This window comes from Halichoerus grypus, chromosome 1 (genome assembly GCF_964656455.1).
Source record: "Halichoerus grypus chromosome 1, mHalGry1.hap1.1, whole genome shotgun sequence".
In the NCBI taxonomy this organism is placed as follows: domain Eukaryota; kingdom Metazoa; phylum Chordata; class Mammalia; order Carnivora; family Phocidae; genus Halichoerus; species Halichoerus grypus.
Window position 1 is genome coordinate 69,418,094 of NC_135712.1, and position 22,105 is coordinate 69,440,198.

Genomic DNA, 22,105 nt, shown 5'->3' on the forward strand with positions numbered 1-22,105 from the left:
TATCCCCATCTGGTAGAGTCATCTTCTCTTTCGTCTCCCACTATCTCTGGTGACTCATCACTCAGCTTCCAGTCACTGCAGTAGCTCTAAGGAATCCTTCTCAAGTATAGATGCTGGAGTGGTCAAAACAATTTGTCTTTCTCTGGGGAAAAACACTGAATAGAAGTTGGCCTTCATCTTAAGGCAATATTTTAAACAAAATTTCATGCTTTTCTAATTAATTAATAAATCCTTTAAGACTTAATCTGTAGAAGCTGGCTCATCAAGTATCAGATATTTATAGTTGAGAGTAATGTATTAGTACTAGGATTATGGAGTGAGAAATTCAGTACTTTTTTTCATCTTATTTTTGGTTGCAAGTAGGCATTAGAGGTGATGCTGGTCACAACTGAAGAGCACAGTGAATTGATACACAGATGCCGTATCTCACCCAGTAGATAATCTAAAAATTACTTTTTGGGGCTTAAAAACTGTCTATTCAAAATGCAATTAATTAGAATATGATTGTGGAGCTTAAATACAAATATTTGACAGAAGGTATAGGGTGGTGGTACCACCACAGTAAAAACAAAAACAAAAACAAAAACAACAAAAAACAGTTAAGAAGTCCAAATACATGGCCAGAACTTTGTCTTTTTGTCACTTCTGGTCTTGGACTTCTTAACACGTAATTCCTAGTAGCCAGAGGAAAAGTGCACCTTTAAAACTTTGACCTAAAAGAAAAAGATACAAATAAGTAGCAACTGCTACCAAGACTCATTTCTCTGGCCAATTATCAACAAGGTATGAATAAAAAAAATGAAACAGAAAAGGCCTCTAGCTCTCTCTAGTAGATAAGCTGCAGTGGGAAGTCAAGAAGACAGAGACAAGGTAAAGTAATCACCCAAAAGTACTATTATTTCACTCTCGTCAAAGAAACAACCCAATATCATGAGAAGTTTTCAATTACTCGTAAGTGTATTGTTTTCCTGAAGAATTTTTAAAATTGTATTTCAATAATTTTTTAAATGGCCCAACAAATCAAAGAAATAAATGGGTATTCAAATGGTTCAAAGAAGAAAACGAAAATCACTAGTTTAATTTTACATTCTTGCTCTATTTCCAGTATATTTAAACATTTTAGTTTTTAAAAACTCTTACTGAATTTACTTCCTTTTCTCTCTAGGAGATTCATGAAAGTAAGAATGTAAAGAGAAAAATCAACATCCCTCTCAAATGAACAAGGTGCTAACTCTACTAAATATAACCTTTCTATTTGTCTCCATTCATAGAACAGACAAAGGCATTATTGTTCTCTAGTTTTATTATTTGTCAATCTTCCCAACACATGAACTATAACTCATTTTGAGATTTTTTCAGTGCATTTCACAGCAAAAATGAACAAGGGAATCATTAAAATGGTTGTACATAAACCAGTTATTTTCTTATAATTTACAGTTTCTTGAAAAAATTGTTTTGCTGTTTTCATCCTATTAACCCCTTCAATAAAACACAATTTATCAGAGCACAAAGCTTAAACTTCTTATGATGATGCAAGAGATACAGCCACCTACATGGCTGATGAATAACAGGTATGTTACACACACTGATTGGAAGACCACATCAGAAGAAACAGAGTAAGGCACCACTCTTGGAAAATTAAGGTAGCTTGCAGTAACAAGTGTTGAGCACCATAAGTAGGTGCTCAATAAATACTTGAATGAATGATGAAAGCCATAATTAGCACTATCCTTTTAATTGCCAGCAATTCTTCAAACTCAATAAAATACTTATTTAAAAAAAAAAAGATTTGTACCTGAATACAACTTCCTGATAACTTTTTATTTCTTATTCTTTCTTCAGCATCTGAGTTTCCTTGAAAAGAGAACCATACCATACATGTACTCAGCCACATACATAACTTCTGAATTACTGACAAATATGAATAGTTGTTTTAAATTTGAGTGAACAGAGGTAAGATGAAGCATACTTATCCAGAGGGATAGCACATAATACTGGATATTAACCTACAAGTGAAAAAAAGGTAAGGAAAAAAGTAACAGTTTTATTCTTTAATGTCTGCTATGTTTTTTAATGCCTCAGTTCTTGAGAAAGGCCCAAATCTCATCATATTGACATGAACACATTTAAAAAAATTGTCTCTCGAGTGTAGTATTTAATAAAACTATGTATTGAAAAATGTTCTGAAATTTTTCAAGTCAATGTTGTTTTCAAGTATATTAAAATGCTCAGAAGAAAAAATTCTCCATGGTTATAATTCTAATCAATTTATAAATATACTTTTTAAAAGAGAGTTCCAACAGAGGTGGATAATGGAGAAGCTCCTCAGACACAGGCACACAGTCTCGTTGAAGGAACAGAATGCCTTGTTACTACAACCTGGTTGATTTTTTTTTAACACTGATTTCAGGCACAATGGCTGAATCCACTTCTGGGTCATCGTCCTCCTCCTCTTAGTTTGTTTGTAAGAGTAGTGAATACTTCAGTTACTGACAGAAAGCAAAGCACAGACTCTGAAACAGACTTCACTTTTCACTGTAAAGAAATCAAAATCACTGAGTTCTCACTGTTGTGTGTATCTGCTGCCCCCATGCAAAAACAGGGGATTCAAACTTAACCTTAGGAGCAGGGACTGGATAAAAGATTAATCATCTAATAATTCCCGTGAAAGGTTTTCAGATGATATTGCTCGTGTCACAGGAACAGGTTGGTGAGAGGCCCATCGTGCTTCTTCAACACTTTGGTCTTGCTGCAGTTCTATGGTGCCTTAATAGGTACATTCGTGTTTAGCTAGATTCAGTCTGTGCAATCAGGAAGCAGGTCACTCAGTGCAATGACTCCGTTCTGGGAGGGTTTAGGGTAAACAGAGCAAGAAGTTCATTTGGTCGAGTCTTAGTGTGTATCACTCTGCTGGTTGTGCTGTTGGAATTATTTTCCAAAGGGGTTTATGGTAAACCCAGCTGTCTCCCTGAAACAAGTAGAAAAGTAAATTAAAGAACGATTCCTCTAGTATTTTCACAATTGGTAACCAAAACTAGAAGCAACACCTTCACTGAGATGGAATTCTACTCTCACATTTAAAAACAAGAATTTCTGTGACAGAAAAAAAAAAAAAAAATCTCTGTGCTTAAGACATTAAGTAATGCTGGTGGTTTAGCTAGGATTAGGGGAGAAGTTCTGGTCTGGGGGCACCTAGTTGATGCCCAATGATCACTTTATTTGCAGAAGTCATTGGTAGCAATTCTGCCAGTTTTGCCAAGACACTGCAGACTGGCCTCACCCACAGCATGATGGGCACCAAGCAGGCGGAGCACAAAGAAATGGTCATCAAGGTACTAGCTGTTCTCACCACCTCAACTGGCATCTCTGGTATCTGAGTACTGTGTTCTAGTTCTTCCCTGACGCTACTCCCATTAGTTTTCCCTGGCTCCTGTGAACAGAAGGATACTGCAAGGAGATAAGGTTAGAGTCAGAGAATGAACTAGAAACAGGGGAAGACCAAGTGAGGAAAGAAACACATGAAGCCACATACTGGGGCGCAGGACTTGACACAGATTGGAATGCAGTGTTCATAGACTAGGTGAAGTCAGTCAGATCTCAACCCGTCCTTAATGCATAGTTCCTTCAATTTATTTGTATTTAAAAATATTCTTAAAAATTTATACATATATATTTTATCTTGTTCCTAAAATGACTTAAGGCCGGTAATTACTTGGCTCCTAATGACAAGGACTCATTCTCTCCTTGACTGCGTTTTAGTTGGACTACTTTGAGCACTCTTCTTGACTAGACCTCATCCATGGCCTACTGAGCCCAATTTTAGCAAAGAATTCTGATAAGCCAGTTTACCAAGAACCACCCCCACCCCAAATCCTTGATTCTGAAACTCCTCTTCTCCCACCCTTGGTATCTAATCAAGTTCCTCCCTCCCCACCCCCATCCTTAATATCTAACCAAGATTCTCTTTTCCACCCACTCCCTCACATTTCCACTTGTCCCTGTACTTGGAGTTGAGTTCAATCCCTCTTACAATAGTCCTGAATGAAGATTTCCTTGATGTTTTTAATAAGTATCAAACTAATTTTTCTTTAATAATAGCAACCATTAGGGGCGCCTGGGTGACTCAGTCAGTTAAGTTGTATGCCTTCGGCTCAGGTCATGATCTCGGGTCCTGGGATCGAGCCCCATGTTAGGCTCCCTGCTCAGTGGGGAGTCTGCTGCTCCCCCCATGCTCGCTCCCTCTCTCAAATAAATAAAATCTTTAAAAAAATAATAGCAACCATTAGGTTGTTTTTCACCTGGTTGATAATTCTCAACTCCTATAGTACTGTTCTTTGAAAAAGATGTCACCTAATCACATCACTGAATGCTAGACTGGTAGTGGCTCTTAATAATATCTGTCCAAGAATAAATGACAAGTAGCAATTTTACATGTCATGTTATTAGCAAGAATCAGGGTGCCTATCTTTAAAAATTTCATTAATTGTACTTTTTATTTTATTTTATTTTTTTTAGATTTTATTTATTTATTTGAGAGACAGAGAATGAGAGACAGAGAGCATGAGAGGGAGGAGGGTCAGAGGGAGAAGCAGACTCCCTGCCGAGCAGGGAGCCCGATGCGGGACTCGATCCTGGGACTCCAGGATCATGACCTGAGCCGAAGGCAGTCACTTAACCAACTGAGCCACCCAGGCGCCCCTAATTGTACCTTTTTAAGATTTTATTTTTAAGGAATCTCTACACCCATCGTAGGCCTCAAACTCACAACCCCGAGATCAAGAGTTGCATGCTCTACTGACTGAGCTAGCCAGGCGCCCCTATATCTTTTAGCCATTATAGCCCCTGCTCTTGACCCCCAGAGAGTTCACTTTTAATGATTTACAGAGCTCCTCCCTTAGAAATTCTCCTCCTAGAATCTACTCCTGGTATATCTGCTTTCTTTGAAATGAAAAAAATCCAAAGTTACCAGACTATAACTTTGAATAATAACTACAAAGTTTTATTTTTTCAGATAAAAGAGTAGATATGTACTTTTCCCTTTATTATTTCGATCCATGAAAATGGCCAGTATTTTTAATAGATACTCAATGATTAGAAAAATGAAGGTAATGAAGCTACTATAATAAACTATGGATTTTTAGGGTTAATAACTATGCAAAAATCAAGATCAAATTACTTTTTCAAATTCCTTCCTGATGGACCAATATTAAAATTCAGTGCGCTTCTTCAGACTTGGCTATCGACAAGAAAACTTTTCTTCTTTTTCTTTTCTATTTGTTTGTTTGTTTGTTTGTTTGTTTGTTTGACAGAGAGAGAGACACAGAGAGAGGGAACACAAGCAGGAGGAATGGGAGAGGGAGAAGCAGGCTCTCCACCCAGCAGGGAGCCCGATGCAGGGCTTGATCCCAGGACTCCGGGATCACGACCTGAGCCCAAGGCAGGTGCTTAACGACTGAGCCACCCAAGTGCCCCTTCTTTTCTCTTTTTTAAAAGATTTTATTTATTTATTTTTAGAGAGAGAAAAGAGCTAGCATCAGCAGGGGGGGTGGGCGGGGTTAGGGGCGGGCGGGGAGGGGCAGGGGGGAAGCAGACTAGCCACTGAGTAGGGAGCCCAATGCAGGACTCCATCCCAGGACCCTGGGACCATGACCTGAGCCACCCAGGAGCACCCCCCTCCTTTTTTTCTCTTTAAGTAATCTCTCCACCCAATGTGGGCTGGAATTCACAACCCCAAGATCAAGGGTTGCATGCTCTTCTGACTGAACCAGCCAGGCACCCATGACAAGAAAACTTTTCTTGGTATCAGCTCTGGTCCGCTATTCACCTTACTCTGAGTTCTACCAGAAAGTAATAAACAAAACAAAAATTTTTAAATTTAGATAAGACTCCAGAAATTATTTAGTCCAGCTGCAAAATCAGTGCATCAAAGTCTTCCACATAAGCCATGGTCTCATAAAGGACTAATGATGCATTACTATAAAATGTACTCCCTTATTATTATTGGATATTTTTGATTGTTGTACAATTCCTTCCTATGCTAAGCTCAAAATTCCCGGTAGGATGGACCTACCTCAGGACTGCTATACAAACTGATAAAAAATTTCTACATGATAAAGCATACACATATCTGAAGAAGGTTACAACAAATGGTCCTAATTTTCGGTTTTCAAGGCAAAACACCCCACTTTATTCTTTTTTCCTTAAACATTGTAAAGATTCTAGCCACTTCACTACCCACTGTGTAGCTAATTAAGTTTCTCATGTCTCCCTCTAAAAGGTGGTCTCTGGAAGTGAACACAGAGTTTCAGTGTGGTTCAAAAGGTAATAAATTATAAATTGTATAATCTATTACTGTGATTGGAGATTGTTAGAGCATTTTTGTTTCTGACCAATTTAATCCTAAAATCTACTTCATCTGAACTGCTACTAAACTATTTTACTTTGGCAAATTGTGAAAAGCTCATGAAAAAGCTCATGGTTAAGCTGGACTAGTTTCAGAAATAAAGATGTGTAAGTGATAACAATTCAATAAAGCCTAGTAAGCTAAAGTTCTCACTAAGTAGATAATGAGTTTTAGTCTGAAGACATGTAGGACAAACCTCTTTAATAAAATATTTGGTTTTCCACGGTGTGCCTGTTTCAGTTCGATGCCTTTCTTCAGTCCTCTGGCGTTCTTCCAGGGTGCGTTTATGCTCCGTGGCTTTATCAATTTCAGATTCCCTCAGAGAGTCTGTCACATTTTTCCACAATCGCCTATAATTAGAAAAACCACAAATCTTACAAGCATTCTTTTTTTTTTTTTTTTAAGATTTTATTTATTTACTTGAGAGAGCACACAGAGGGAGAGGGAGAAACTGACCCCTGCTGAGCAAGGAGCCCGATGTGGGACTCGATCCCAGGACCCTGGGATCATGTAAGGCAGACACTTAACCGACTGAGCCCACCCAGGCAACCCACAAGCATTCTTTTAAAAAAGATAATTAAATAGAACTGATACCCTTGAAATTAACAGTTAATTTTAAAAAATTATGTTTCCTGAATCAGATATATGATTTTATGTTTATGAATTACAAGAACACGGAATATTATGGTGCTGATATTAATGTCCAAGATGCTGTTGCTTCTGCTTTTTCTTTTCAAATTAAAAATAATTTGTATTTCTGGGGCGCCTGGGTGGCTCAGTCGTTAAGCATCTGCCTTCGGCTCAGGTCATGATCCCAGGGTCCTGGGATTGGCCCCGCATCGGGCTCCGTGCTCTGCAGGAAGCCTGCTTCTCCCTCCATCACTCCCCCTGCTTGTGTTCCCTCTCTCGCTGTCAAATAAATAAATAAAATCTTCTAAACATAATAATAATTTGTATGTTTTTATTATGTTATGTTAGTCACCATACAGTACATCATTAGTTGTTTTTTTTTTTTGCATTTTTTTCTATTTTATTATGTTATGTTAATCACCATACATTTACATCATTAGTTTCTGATGTAGTGTTCCATGATTCATTGCGTATAACACCCAGGGCTCCATGCACTATGTGCCCTCCCTAAAACCCATCCCCCTACTCCGCTCCCCTCTAAAACCCTCAGTTTTTTTCCCAGAGTCCATAGTCTCTCATGGTTTGTCTCCCCTTCTGATTCCCCCCCACCTTCATTTTTCCCTTCCTTCTCCTAATGTCCTCCATGCTATTCCTTATGTTCCACAAGTAAGTGAAAACATACAATTGACTTTCTCTGCTTCACTTATTTCACTTAGCATAATCTCCTCCAGTTCAAAAGGGGAACCCTCTTACACTGTTGGTGGGAATGCAAGTTGGTATAGCCACTTTGGAAAAGTGTGGAGGTTCCTCAAAAAGTTAAAAATAGAGCTACCCTATGACCCAGCAATTGCACTACTGGGCATTTACCCCAAAGACACAGATGTAGTGAAAAGAGGCACCTGCACCCCAATGTTCATAGCAGCAATGTCCACAATAGCTAAACTGTGGAAGGAGCCGAGATGCCCTTCAACAGACAAATGGATAAAGAAGATGTGGTCCATATATACAATGGAATATTACTCAACCATCAGAAAGGATAAATAATTTGTATTTTACCAAGTAATAGAAAGATTTTTAAGAAACTCAGGAAATAATAAGCAAAAAGATAAATAAATTTTTTAAAAGCTGAAAGGTAAGAGAGACAACTTCTACTTCTGCACATGACAACATAATGGGGACCAGACTTAACCCTTCTGCCCTTAATCAGCTAGGAAACCAGCAAAATATATTGAAACAATGGCGCCTGCAGATGCTGAGCAAAAGGCAGCACAAGACAGTGATTCCTGAGAGTAGGGAAATAAATGAGGGGATTCCTATGGGTGCTCCGACTCACTGGCTAGAGTTTATAGGCACAGCAGGAGGAGGAAAGCTCAACTAACTCCAAGCAAAAGAAAACTGCCAAGACAACTCTTTGGGAGAAAGAACAGCCTGTTGAACAAATGGTGCTGGGACAAATGGATATCTACAAGCAAAAAGAGGACCTCAGACCCTTACCATATATGAAAACTTTTACAAGAACACATAGGAGAAAATCTTTTGAGTCTGGGTTAGGCAAAGATTTCTTAGGTACAACACCAAAACCATAATCCATAAAAGAAAACATCGATAATCTCATCTCAACAAAATAAAAACCTATACTGAAAAAAACCCACTACGAAAATTTAAAAATGGGCAACAGACAAGGAGAAAATATTTGCAAAACACACATCCAATAAAGGATTTGTATTCAGAATTCACGAAGAACTGCAACCCAAGAAGAAGAAAATCACACATTTCACCAAAGAGGATAAACAAATGGGTAATTAATTAGCACTTGAAAATATGTTCAACATCATTAGTCATTTGGAATATGTGAATTAAAACCATAATAAGACTATTTCATATGAACTAGAAGGGGTATAATGGGTATAAGGTAGGCAATAACAAATGTTGATAAGGACGTGGAGAACTGGAACACTTACACATTGCTGGCAGGAAAGTAAAATGGTGTAGCCATTTAGGAAAATAGTTTGGCAGTTTCCTGAAAAGTTAAATGTAAAACCTCCAGACAACCCAGCAATTACAATTTCAGATATTTACCCAGAGAAATGAAAACATATCCACCCAAACGATAATGTTCATAGTGGTATTAATCATCATAGTCCAAAACTGGCAATGTCCATCAACTGGTGAATGGATAGACAAAATGTGGTTCCATACAATGGAATACTATTGAGCAATATAAAAAATGAACTATCGATACATATTATATCATAGATGAACCTCAAAAACATTATGCTAAGTGAAAGAAGCCAGGCACAAGATATCGATAACATATTATATGATTCCATTTATCTGAAGTGTCCAGAAAAGGCAAATTTATAGGCAAAAAGTAGGTTCCCTGAGACTAGGGATAGGAATGGAATGGACATTAGCTGTAAATGGGAATGAGGATCGTATGGGAGGATAAAGATTGTGAAACTGATTTATGGTGATGACTGCACTGCTCAAGAAAGTTGCTAAAAATTACTGAATTATACACTTGAAACAGGTGAGTTTTATAATATGTAAAATACATCTTGATAAAGTTTTTAAGTGGCAATTTTAGTATTAAAGTAGAATTCAAAGCAAGAACTATCGCGAGGTATAAAGAAGGTCATTTTATAATGATCAGGGTTCAGTGTATCAAGAGGACATACAATCCCAAATGTGTATGTCCCTAATACAGAGCTTCAAATAACATGAAAACTTAGAGAACTACAAAGAGAAATATGCAGTTACATTGGTAATTTCAGTAACTGATCTCAACTAATGGAACAAGTACACAGAAAATTAGTAACAACACAGAGTACTAGAAAAATACTATGAACCCACTTGAGCTAATTGATATTTATAGAATACCGTCACCTAACATCAACAGAATACACATTCTTGTCAAGTGCACATGAAACATTTCCCAAGACAGAATGTATTCAGGGTCATAAAACAAATCTCAATAAATTTGAAGGACTGAAACCATACCAAGTATATCCTTTGGCCAAAATTAAGTTAAATTAAAAATGAATAATGGGAAGATGACTGGAAAATTTCCAAATATTTGGAAATTAAATAATACATTACTAAATAACTTCATGAGTCCAAAAAGAAATCACAAGGAAAATAAAAAAACACGTATCAAAAGTTCTAAAGTTGTGAGATATAGATAAAGCAGACTTAGAAATATATTAAATATTTATAGCAGGAAAGAAGAAAAATCAGCCTAATGAGGGGTCAAACTATGGTTGGGTGTCCATTTTTGTGAATAAATTTTTACTGTAACATAGTGGTATCTATCTATCCTTTCATTATCTGTGGCTGCTTTCATGCTTCAGTGGCAGAGCTGAGTAGTTGTGGTAGAGACTATCTGGCCTAATAGGCCTAAAATACTTACTCTCTGGCCTTTTATAGAAAAGTTCGCTGATCCCTGACCTAAGCTTCCCTTTTAAGAAACTAGAAAAAGGAAGAGCAAATGATGTACCAAGTAAGCGTAAAAGAGGAAATTACAAAAAGAGCAGAAATCAATGAATAACAAAATAGAAATATAGACAAAAAGCAGTGAAACAAAAAGCTGGTTCTTTGAGTAAAATTAATAATCCTTTAATCCTTAATAAAAACCTTTAATCCCATTGATCAGGAAGAGAAAATATTACCAACATAGAGAATGAAAGTGGGGATATCACTACAGATCCTACACACATTAAAAGGAAAGGGAATATTATAAACTATACGTCAATAAATTTGACAACCTAGATGAATCAATTCCTTAAAAGACACAAACTACCAACCTTCACTCAAGAATAAAGACAACCTCAATATCCCTATAAAGATATTGAATTGTAGTTAAAAACTCCCTCAAAGAAAACAACAGACCAATATCCCCCATGAATGTAGACATAAAAAATCCTTAATAAAATTTTAGCAAAGAGAATACAACAGTATCTCTTAAACATTTGTCTGCTTTAATAGCAGCTGGATTCTTATAACTGTTTCTACATTCAATCTGTTCTGATATATTGTTTTAATTAAATTATATAAAGAAAGTCTAGGGATACCTGGGTGGCTCAGTGGGATAAGTGGCCGACTCTTGGTTTCTGCTCAGGTCATGATCTCAGGGTCCTGGGATCAAGCCCCACATCAGGCTCTGTGCTCAGTGTCTGCTTGAGATCCTCTCTCTCCCTCTCCCTCTGTCCCTTCCCCCACCTCACGTGCACTCTCTCTCTAAAATAAATAAATAAAATCTTTAGGAAAAAAAGAAGAATAACATAGACGAAGGAAATCCACAGAGAATAAATGGCAAAACTGGTGGCACACTCTCTCTAAAAAAAAAAAATAAATCTTAAGAAAATCTGGCCTCACACAGATACATAGTTGGAAAAGAGAATATTTTAACATATTTTTCAAGTAATTCAATTCTTTGGTATTATATTAAATTCAGCAGGTGGTAGTTTTTTATTCTTATTTATTTATTTATTTATTTATTTATTTAGAGCCTCTTAAGCAGGATCTGTGCTGTGCAGAACCCAATGTGGGACTCGATCTCATGACCCTGAGATAGTGACCTGAGCCGAAACCACGAGTTGGGACACTTAACCAACTGAGACACCCAGGAGCCCCAAGTGGTAGTTTTTTAAAGGCTGCCTGCAGTGTGGAAACCGAAAGATGTCAATGAATTTTTTTATACTGTACTACATGGAGATTCATTGTCTAACTGGCATCTTGACTGGGTTTTTTTTTTTTAATTTAAATTTTAGGTAGTTAACACACAGTGCAATATTGGTTTCTGGAGTAGAATTCAGTGATTCATCACTTAAATACAATACCCAGTGCTCATTATAACAAATGCCCTCCTTAATACCCATCACCCATCTAGCTCACCCCCCACCAACCTTCCTCTATCAACCCTCAGTTTGTTCTGTATCTTTAAGAGTCTCTTATGGCATGTTTCCCTCTCTCCTTTTTTTTCTTTTTCCCCTTCCCATATGTTCATCTGTTTTCTTTCTTAAATTCCACATATGAGGGGCGCCTGCGTGGCTCAGTCGTTAATCATCTGCCTTAGGCTCAGGTCATGATCCCAGGGTCCTGGGATCAAGGCCCGTATCGGGCTCCCTGCTCGGCAGGAAGCCTGCTTTTCCCTCTCCCACCCCCCTTGCTTGTGTTCCTCTCTCACTGTGTGTCTCTCTGTCAAATAAATAAAATCTTAAAAAAAAAAAAATTCCACATGAGTGAGATCATATGGGATCTGTCTTTCTCTGACTGACTTATTTCACTTAGCGTAATACACTCTAGTTCTATCCACATCATTGCAAATGGCAAGATTTCATTTTTTTGATGGCTGAGTAATATTCCATTATATATATCACATCTTCTTTATCCATTCATCTTGACTGGATTTTTGAATGGATCTTGAATGATTTTGTAATATCACACATTGTTCACTTGAAAAATGATCTTTCAGATGTTGACATTTTATTATGTAATATAAAAAAAATCACATTCATTACTATCACCACCAATTTCATCAGAAAACCCTTTACTTGGGAAGCTTTCACACTCAGGTAGCAGATACAAGTTTTCCAAAATCCTGATTTTTGCCTTGAGCTTAAAGTTTTTCCAATTTAACTGAGATACAATTGACATACAGCACTGTTATGTAAGTTTAAGATGTACAGCATAATAACTTGACTTACATATACTGTGAAATAGCTACCACACTGAGTTTAGTTAACAGCCATCATTACATATAAATACAAAAGAAAAAAGTTTTTTCTCCCTTGTGATTAGAGTTCCTAGGATCTACTCTTTTAACAACTTTCAAATATACCACCAGCAATGTTAACTGTAGTCATCATATTGTACATTACATCCCCTAGTACTTGTTTATCTTACAACTAGAAGTTTGTACCTTTTGATCACCCTTATCCAATTCTTCTACTCCCCAACCCCCAACTCTGGTAACCTCAAATCTGATCTATTTTCCATGAGGTTTTTATTTTGCCTAGATTGTACATATAAGTAAGATCATACAGTATTTGTCTTTCTGACTTATTTCATTTAGCATAATACCCTCAAGGTCCATCCATGTCACAAATGGCAGGATTTCCTTCTTTTTTACGGTTGAATATAATTCTATTGTATATATATACTACAACTTTTTTCTAAGTTAAAAAAAATTTTTTTAGTTACCTTGACCCCACACATGGGGCTCAAACTTATAACCCCAAGATCAAGAGTCGCATGCTCTTCCAACTCAGCCAGCCAGGCACCCTATATACTACATTTTCTTATCCATTCATCTTAAGACACTTAAGTTGTTTCCATCTATTTATTTATTTACTTTCCATTTTCTCTCCCTTCTTTTTATTTTTAAAACTTTTTTTCACTTTATTTATTTTTTCATCATGGTAAGTTTACTCTTTAATCCCCATCCTCTATTTCTCCCAACCCTCACCACCTCCCCCTCTGGGAACCATCAGTTTGTTTTCTATAGTTAAGAGTCTGTTTTGTGGTTTGCTTCTCTTTTTCTCTCTCTCCATGTGTTTTGTTTGTTAAATTCCACATATAAATGAGATCATATGGTACTTGTCTTTCTCTGACTTATTTAGCTTAGCATTATAATCTCCAGTTCCATCCATGTCATTGCAAATGGCAACATTTCATTCTTTTTTATGGCTGAGTACTATTCCTGTGTGTGTGTGTGTGTGTGTGTGTGTGTGTGTGTGTGTGTGTGTGTGTGTCTGTGTCTGTACCACATCTTCTTTATCCATCCATCTATTGATGGACACTTGGGCTGCTTCCATAGTTTGGCTATTATAAATAATGCTGCTATAAACATACAGGGGCATGTATCCCTTTGAATTAGTGTTTTTGTATTTTGGGGTAAATAACCAGTAGTGCAATTACTGGATCATAGGATAGTTCTATTTTTAATTTTTTGAGGAACCTCCATACTGTTTTCCAAAGTGGCTGCACCAGTTTGCATTCCCACCAACAGTGTAAGAGGGTGTCTTTTTCTTCACATCCTCACCAACACTTGTTGTTTTATCAGTTCTTTATATATTTTGGATACTAACCCTTTATCGGAAATGTCGTTTGCAAATATCTTCTCCCATTCTGTAGGTTGCCTTTTAGTTTTGTTGTGCAGAAACTTTTTTTATTTTGATGTAGTCCCAATAGTCTATTTTTGCATTTATTTCCCTGACCTCAGGAGACATATCTAGAAAAATGTTGCTATAGCTGATGTCAGAGAAATTACTGCCTGTGCTCTCTCTTCTAGGATTTCTATGGTTTCAGGTTTCACATTTAGGTCAATCCTACATTGTTTCCATTTAAATTTTATTATTAGCAAAAAATACTGTCAATTGTTTTCCTTGAAGTGTCATGCTCATGTCATTCATTTATAAGAAAAATGTCTGCCCAATACTGAAATTAGAAGTCATGGTTTGCCAATCATTTTTTTTAATTAAAAAAAATTTTTTTTAAGTTTTTATTTATCTGAAAGAGAGAGAGAGAACATAAGCAGGGGAAGTGGCAGATGGAGAAGCAGGCTCCCCACTGAGCAGGGAGTCTGACGTGGGGCTCCATTCCAGGACCCTGGGATCATGACCTGAGCCCAAGGCAGACGCTTAACTGACTGAGCCACCCAGGTGCCCCGCCAATCATTCTTTTAAGCAGAAATATTGTTTATGAAAAGAGCAATTAGTTCAGCTTGTAACTCCAACAACTGCACAAGTGCTTTTCCTCCAGATAACCACCATACTTCTCAGTATCTACCACTGGTGCTTTATGTGTACTACCAATCTGTCATGTAGAATATTAAAAAGATGGGTACTCAATTGTACAGATTTAATAAAACTAACAATCTGTACTCATTTTTTTTCCTTTTTAAGATTTTTTATTGAGAGCAAGCGAGCGTGCACGAGCATGAGTGGGTGGGGCAGAGGGAGAGGGAGAGAGAATCTCAAGCAGACTCCATGCCAAGTGCCAGCCCAGCCCAACACTGGGCTCAGTCTCACGATCCTGAGATCATGACCTGAGCCAAAACCAAGAATTGGAGGCTCAACTATGCCATCCAGGTGCCCCGGTACTGCTTTTCAAAGGACATTAAAAACAAAAAAACCTGGCATCTTAAAAAAATGCAAGTACATGGGCAGTGAAGACTACAATGACTGTACAGTTGTATGTCACTGCCTTGATTAGTGCTGAGACCAGCAGTGCTACCCACCACTGCTTATGGGCCACCAATGCAAGTGCCAACAGAGTGAAAGAGCAAATAACATCTTAGCATTATTATGAAAATAAAATTGAACTTGCAAACCTCCTGAAAATCTCAAGGACAGCTGGGGGTCCACAGACCAAACCTTAAGAACCTCTCCTTTTGAATCACTGTATTGGACACCCAAAACTAATCTCACGTTCTATGTTAACTATACTGGAATTAAAATAAAAGAACATCTCCTTTCAGATAAATCCCTAGAAGAAAACTTCTCCCCAATCACTACTGTTTTGTTTCTTGATGTAATCTGAGTCTTTGGTTAATGGGTATTTAATTCCTTTACACATACAATTATAAATGGTTTAGTTCTATTTATATCTTAAGATGTTTAATGCTTCCTTTTATTTCCCTTTTTCTTTTTTAAATTGATACAGCAATACTTCCACAAGATATAAAATTTAAACAGTTCAAAGGGGATTCTATGGGGCACCTGGGTGACTCAGTCAGTTAAGCGTCTGCCTTTAGCGCAGGTCATGATCCCAGAGTCCTGGGATCAAGTCCCATGTCAGGCTCCCTGCTTAGCGGGGAGTCTGCTTCTCCCCCTCTCTCTGTCCTTCCTCTCTGCTTGTTCTCTCTCTCTCTCAAATAAATAAATCTTTTAAAAAGGGGTGGGAAGGACTCTCTGAAAGGTTAAGTCTCTTTCCTATCCTAGATCCCAGTACTCCTCTCTCGAAGCAACCACTATGAACACATCTAGGAAACTTCATAAATTGCCAAAATACCCTCTAGTGAGGTTGTACCAATTTATCTTCTAACCAGCAGTATGAAAATGCCTATTTGCTCATGTTTTCTCAAAAGAGGTATTATTTTAAAAACTAATTTATTGTTTAATTTATATTTCTTTGAATTCTAATTACATTGAATAATTTTTCATTCTTAGTGGGCACTTTTTTTCTACTTTTGAACTGCCTCTTTATGTTCTTTGCCCATTTTTCTGTTGAGGCATCTTTTTGTTAATAATTTGTAAGAGTTTTTATGATAAGGATTAGTAATCCTTTGACTGCAAACTGGTGAAGTGACTTGCCCAAGGCTGAAACTAGTGAAAAGACTTAGATTAAGATCCAGAGCTTCAGACTCTTTCCTGGATGGGTGTGAGGGTGACATACCTGGATTCAAATGGATCTTGCTTCTCCAGAGGTCTTACTCTTTTCTTTGTTACTGCCAATTTAGTCAGGTCCACATACTTTGTCTCTCCGTTGCTGTAAGTGAACTCAAGAACACTATTCCATTCGCCTTGCACTCTGCATACCACAGTATTGGTGATGTTGTGCTTTACTTCACCTGTAACCCTAGAAGCAGGTAAGAAATAAAAATATGCTCTAATAAGTGAAATTAGGCTTGTTTCTTAGTATTCTGAAACCTAAAAACATACTTTCTGAATTCTGTTTAAATTGGTTATATAGCTCACTTGAATTTGTCAGTGCCAAAGTCAGACTCTGTAAATCCCATGACAGCTTATTAGGTAATTTTTTCAAATAACGTCAACTTTAATCTTTTAGAAAGAATACTGGGACTCAAACTAGAGACTAAGTTACCATAAATGATCACAAAGTGTGATCTTTAAATGCTTGCTCCAAACAAAACTATAATATTAAAACTAAATAGAAATATGAAAAATATTAACATTTCTTTTGTATTACAGTTTTAAAATGTTACATTACAATTTAACGTTTTTAAAAAAACTAGTCCTATTTACTTAAAAGTTTGGAGTCCCTATATTTGAAGTTCTGGACATATCGATTCTGTACAAAATCACATAAGCCTAATCTTAAATTAAATATAGAAACCAGCTAAACCAGTAAGAGGTAGAAAAATTGAAAAAAAAAATAAAAAAATTTAATATTCTCTTGCCAAGATAGAAAAATTAAAAGAGTACCGGTATACAAAAATTATCATCATCAACACAGAACTGCAAGAGAACTCAAACACTACTGTTGTTGAAAGTTTAATGAAGAGTAAGTTATCTGACTAGTTTATCAACAGACAGGATACAGCTCAAATGAAGATCGGAATAAACAGGTCTAATTTTTTTTTTTTAAGATTTTATTTATTTATTTGAGAGAGAGAAAGTGAGAGAGAGCACAAGAGGGGGGAGGGTCAAAGGGAGAAGCAGACTCCCTGCTGAGCAGGGAGCCCAATGTGGGGCTCGATCCCGGGACTCCAGGATCATGACCTGAGCTGAAGGCAGCCACTTAACCAACTGAGCCAGCCAGGTGCCCCCAGGTCTAATTATTTTTAATGAAGCATTTTGTGTTCACCATAGAACATAAATAACAACAGGGTCAGATAAGATAGAGGTCCAGAACTTAGAGAATAGTGGGCAAATGTTAGGGTCTAATCAGTGCGCCAGTGATTGTGGTTTATCCGGATTCCAAAGGCAATCCGACCAAAGCCCAGTGGTTCAGGCTACAGGAAGCCTAAGCAGTATTTGTCAGGTGTAAGCCAAGGGCCTAGGAACCGGAAAGACACAGTGAAATTTAGGGAGCCTATCCATCGTTATCAATCAGGAGAAGTTAATTAAAGGTCTGTAAACTCAGAACTCAAGGCAGAGATACAGGGGCCAATAAGTAAATGATCTATGAACCAGATTTTGGAGATTGAGGTAAGAGGGATTTGGAATCCAAAAGCAAACCAAACATCCAAAACCAAAAGTTATGTGTAATGACAGCTCACTGGACACAAAGAACACCATGGCTACAAGTCTGCTTGACTATAGTACAGATGGGAACTCAGTTATACTTCAAAGCATAGGAACTTAAATAATTCCACTCTGAAGGGTTTCTTGCCTATTTATGTTTCTAAATGCCACTACATAAGGATACCTGCAACAAATCCCTTTAAATTTTAATACCAGGAAAACAGTTTGTCTCTCTTGAAAAAGCGATAGGCTTCCTTTATCAGACAATGAGAAATATGTTGAGCATCATGTTTCTTTTTTTTACTTTAACCTGAGTTGGAATTAAATTTTCTTTTCAGGTATAATCATTATCTAATCCCTTTTCCACTGCTATGATCATTATAATAATAGACTGTTTTTAACTGTTATATATGACATTTTTCCTAAAAGCCTTACAAATGGTTTCCAAAGATAGGGTGCTGGACTCTAATACTACATGGAAAGCTTCTTGAAGGCAGAGGTAGTCTTTCTATACCGTACCGCCAGTATGCAGGAAAGTGTGTCACTTGGCACACAGTTCACATAATCTTAATATCATACCACTGGATAGATAGATAGATAGAGTGCTGCATCTATTTATCTATATTGATAATTCACACCTCGCTTTAGGATGACTTTATAAAATCATCATCATCCTAAAGTGAGTGTGGAAAATGGGACCAGGAGATAGACATGGACCTGAGGAATAAGTAGGCTCACCTGGCTGCAGCAGAGAGAGTTGTGGAAAATGAGGGAGTAAGGGAAGACAAGTGAAAGATAATATATTTATATCAAATGCAGACAGCAGATCATGTGTCTGCTCTGACTGCAGATAGCAGTAAAAAACTAGGCTGTCTGAGGAGGGAGGCACAGCCATTGATAAAGGCATGAAAGAAAGCCTTCATTATAACATTCTGTAAAATCAAAAAAGAAAAGATATCAAAAATGGAAAAGTCTGTTTCTAATAGGAATCTTTTAAATGAGAAATTAGATGAAACCACTGGTCTTAGGAGAGATCAATATGGAAAAATGTGGAAAGTTTAGAGTCAGCTAACAGTATCCGTCAAGAGTTATGGAAAGAGTGTATATGTGGATGCAAAGGAAAGACAGAGACTATGTTAGAGAAAAGGTAAGTACTTCTAAGTGACAGAAAAATCAAATGAGTGTGTCCTGTGGATAGGTAAAGGGTATGAAGGGGGAAAAGAAGCCAATTTAAGTAAGAAATTGAAATAAGCAAGAGAGCAAATACGATGACTGACCATTAACAAAAATGAGAATGTCTACTGAAAATTATTAGGGGTCTTCAAAAAGTCAAAATATGAAAACCAGGTATCAACCAATAAGGCTTTCAGAATACTGGTAGATGCCTCCTCTAGGAATCTAGCTGCCAAGGTGGAAGAAGCTTCAGTCATGCAGGAAGGCCACATGTGGGCCCTCTGAATGACAGTCCCAGCTGGGCTCTTGGTCCACAGCCAGATCTTTTGCCTTCTCCCACACGAGTGAGCTAACCCTGGATATCTAGTTCGGTCAGGCCCTTAGATGGCTGAAGCCTCAACCAACATGAAGGACATCATGTTAGAATCACCCAACTGAGCCTAGTCAGTCCACAAAACTGTGAGAGATAATAAATTGCTGTTTCAAACACTTATGTTTTAGAGTTTATTACTGGCAGTAAATATTATCCAAAGCTCTCTTAGATGCCATCCTGTTAGTTAGTGCTTGAAGGGTCAACTCTGAAGGTCTAAGCAGTCTCCCTTCTTCTAATCTCTCTTCATTCCCTTTGCCCCCCAGTCCATTCTTCACCTGCCACTAGACAGGTCTTTTTAGAAATAAATATTTAAAATATATCATTTCCAGACACAAAATTGCTTAAGGTATTCTTGTCAAAAATGCATAACCTGAACCTAAAAAGAAAAAAAGACAAACCCAAACTGAGAAGCATTCTATAAAATTGACCTGTCATTGTCGTAAGAGACAAAGAAAGGCAATGGAAATATTCCAGAAGACTAAAGAGACATAACAATGACATGAATGCATGATCCTGGGTAGGAGAAAAAATACTGCCGATTATTGTGAAAATTGACAAAATTTAATATAGACTGTACATTAGGTAATATTAATTTAACATAATGTTAAATTTCTTGAATCTGACAACCATTCTGTGATTGTATAAGAGAATTTCCTTGTTCTTAGGAAATTCAGACTAAAATATTTTGTTTTTTAAAAAAGATTTATTTATTTGGGGGGGAGGGAGGGAGTGCACCTGCGTGCAAGTGCGGGGAGGGACAGTGGGAGAGGGAGAGAGAATCCTCAAGCAGACTCACTGCTGAGCAAGGAGCCTGACACGGGGCTCAAGCCCGGGACCCTGAAATCATGACCTGAGTCGAAATCAAGAGTCAGCTGCTTAACTGACTGAGCCACTCAGGTGCGCCCCCAGACTAAAATATTTTCAAGTGTCAGGAGGTCTTTAACTCTCAAATATTTAAGGAATAATAATAGTGATAACAATATGTATATAGAGAGTGAAAAAGAGATTTTGATAAAGCTAATGAAGCAAAATGCCAGCAACCAGGCAAAGGGTATATGAGAGTTTGTACAACTCTTCTCTAGGTTCGAAATGACTTCAAAATAAAAGATAAAAGTAATAACATATATCACTTCCATGCTTAAAATTTTAATTGGCTCCCCACTGCCTGCAGAATAAAGATCAGATTTGTCAGCAAAATAGTATATTGTATTCTTCTATCAGAGTTAAGAGATATACTCAAATGTCAAGGACTGAACAGGAATACAGATAAACATACTTAAAGTTAAAAAAAAAAAAAAGGTACCGTGACTTGGGTTGGAGTTTCAGTTTAGCTCCAACTAAATATTCCAACACAACTTTCTGTACCTGTTGGTGTTTACAGGCGTCAGTGTCCCCCGAGAGGCTGACCCCCACTGCCCCAGCAGCTGGCACCCATGTTGTTAATATCCACTGATTTATGCCTATGTCTCTCCCCAAATACCTTTAGCTGGGGAGGGAAGAGGAGGAGAGGGGAGGGGACCTGCCCCCTCCTCAGGCATCTGGGAGGGCCCTGCCCCCATGGGCTTCATTCACCCTTTCCTATGGGCTCTCTCCCCGACACATTTGTTAAAATCAAATCTGAATAAAACTACAAGTTTAATATGAAAAAAAAAAAAATCCACTGATTTACTCTTGCCTGTGGCTCTAGTATTTTCATCTCACTATCAACTATTTGGCACTGAGCAGAACATCCTAATACCAAAACTACCTTCTTAGTTCTTCATGTCATTAAGAATGACTGTCAAAGAAATGAAGATGTTAAACTCCAAGAAGAAAAAAATGAAGAGAGCCTGCAACAGCTGTTTTCAAACCTCTGCAGGGCTCTCCTAGAGGATGAAATGGGATATCAATTGAGTGAAGCTCTAAAAAAAATCAGATCTAAGAGTTCATATCTAAGAGATTAACCAGTAATATATTAAAGGAGTAATATATTAAAGGAACAGGTACCATTTGGTAGGCTGCACTAGATTCTATCCCCAAGAAGAGAGAAACTCACACCTAATCTTTCCAAAGAAAAATATGCAAAAATTTCCAAAGCACTTACTACGTACATAGCACTGTACAGATGGAACAGAAAGCCCCAAACAAGACAGTTCTATCAAAAAGCTTACAGCCATGTTGGGGGAAATAAGACAATTCAATCAAGAGAATAAGTTTGTGTATAAATAACTTTTTTTTTAAAACAAATGTTTTTACACGTAATATGAGTCCTGTAGGATTTCAAATAACACACACATATGCACATACACATACTCTCAGAATGAAGTTTCAGGAACCAGAAATAGTTTGCAAAAAGACAACTAAAATCACTCCATGTCTCCTTATCCAGAAAATAATACTTATGAGAAAAAAATAAACAACGCCACTAAGAATTACCTTAGTGTCACTGACAATAAGATAGTGCTGGCTTTAGAAGATTTATCCCTGTAGTTGTTTTCCCTAAGTATTCTACTCAAGCATATAGATAGAATGAGGAATACTTTCACCAAGGCAAGAATGTTACAGGGGTAGAGACTTCAGCTCTAACTTTATATAAATATATAAATAAGGAGTCTGAAT

At 37.2% G+C, this 22,105-nt stretch overlaps 1 protein-coding gene across 1 annotated transcript in view; it reads right to left on the bottom strand.

Annotated features, from left to right (window-relative positions):
• Window positions 1–1,285: 1,285 nt before the first annotated feature.
• Window positions 1,286–22,105, bottom strand: part of OSBPL11 (oxysterol binding protein like 11) — a 99,398-nt gene continuing 78,578 nt past the window's right edge. The window contains exons 11-13 of the mRNA XM_036113593.2: window positions 16,430–16,612; window positions 6,600–6,753; window positions 1,286–2,968 (exon numbers count right to left, since the gene is read on the bottom strand). Of these exons, the coding sequence (XP_035969486.1) occupies window positions 2,903–2,968; window positions 6,600–6,753; window positions 16,430–16,612 (403 nt within the window). The 3' untranslated portion in view covers window positions 1,286–2,902. The remainder of the gene's footprint in view (window positions 2,969–6,599; window positions 6,754–16,429; window positions 16,613–22,105) is intronic.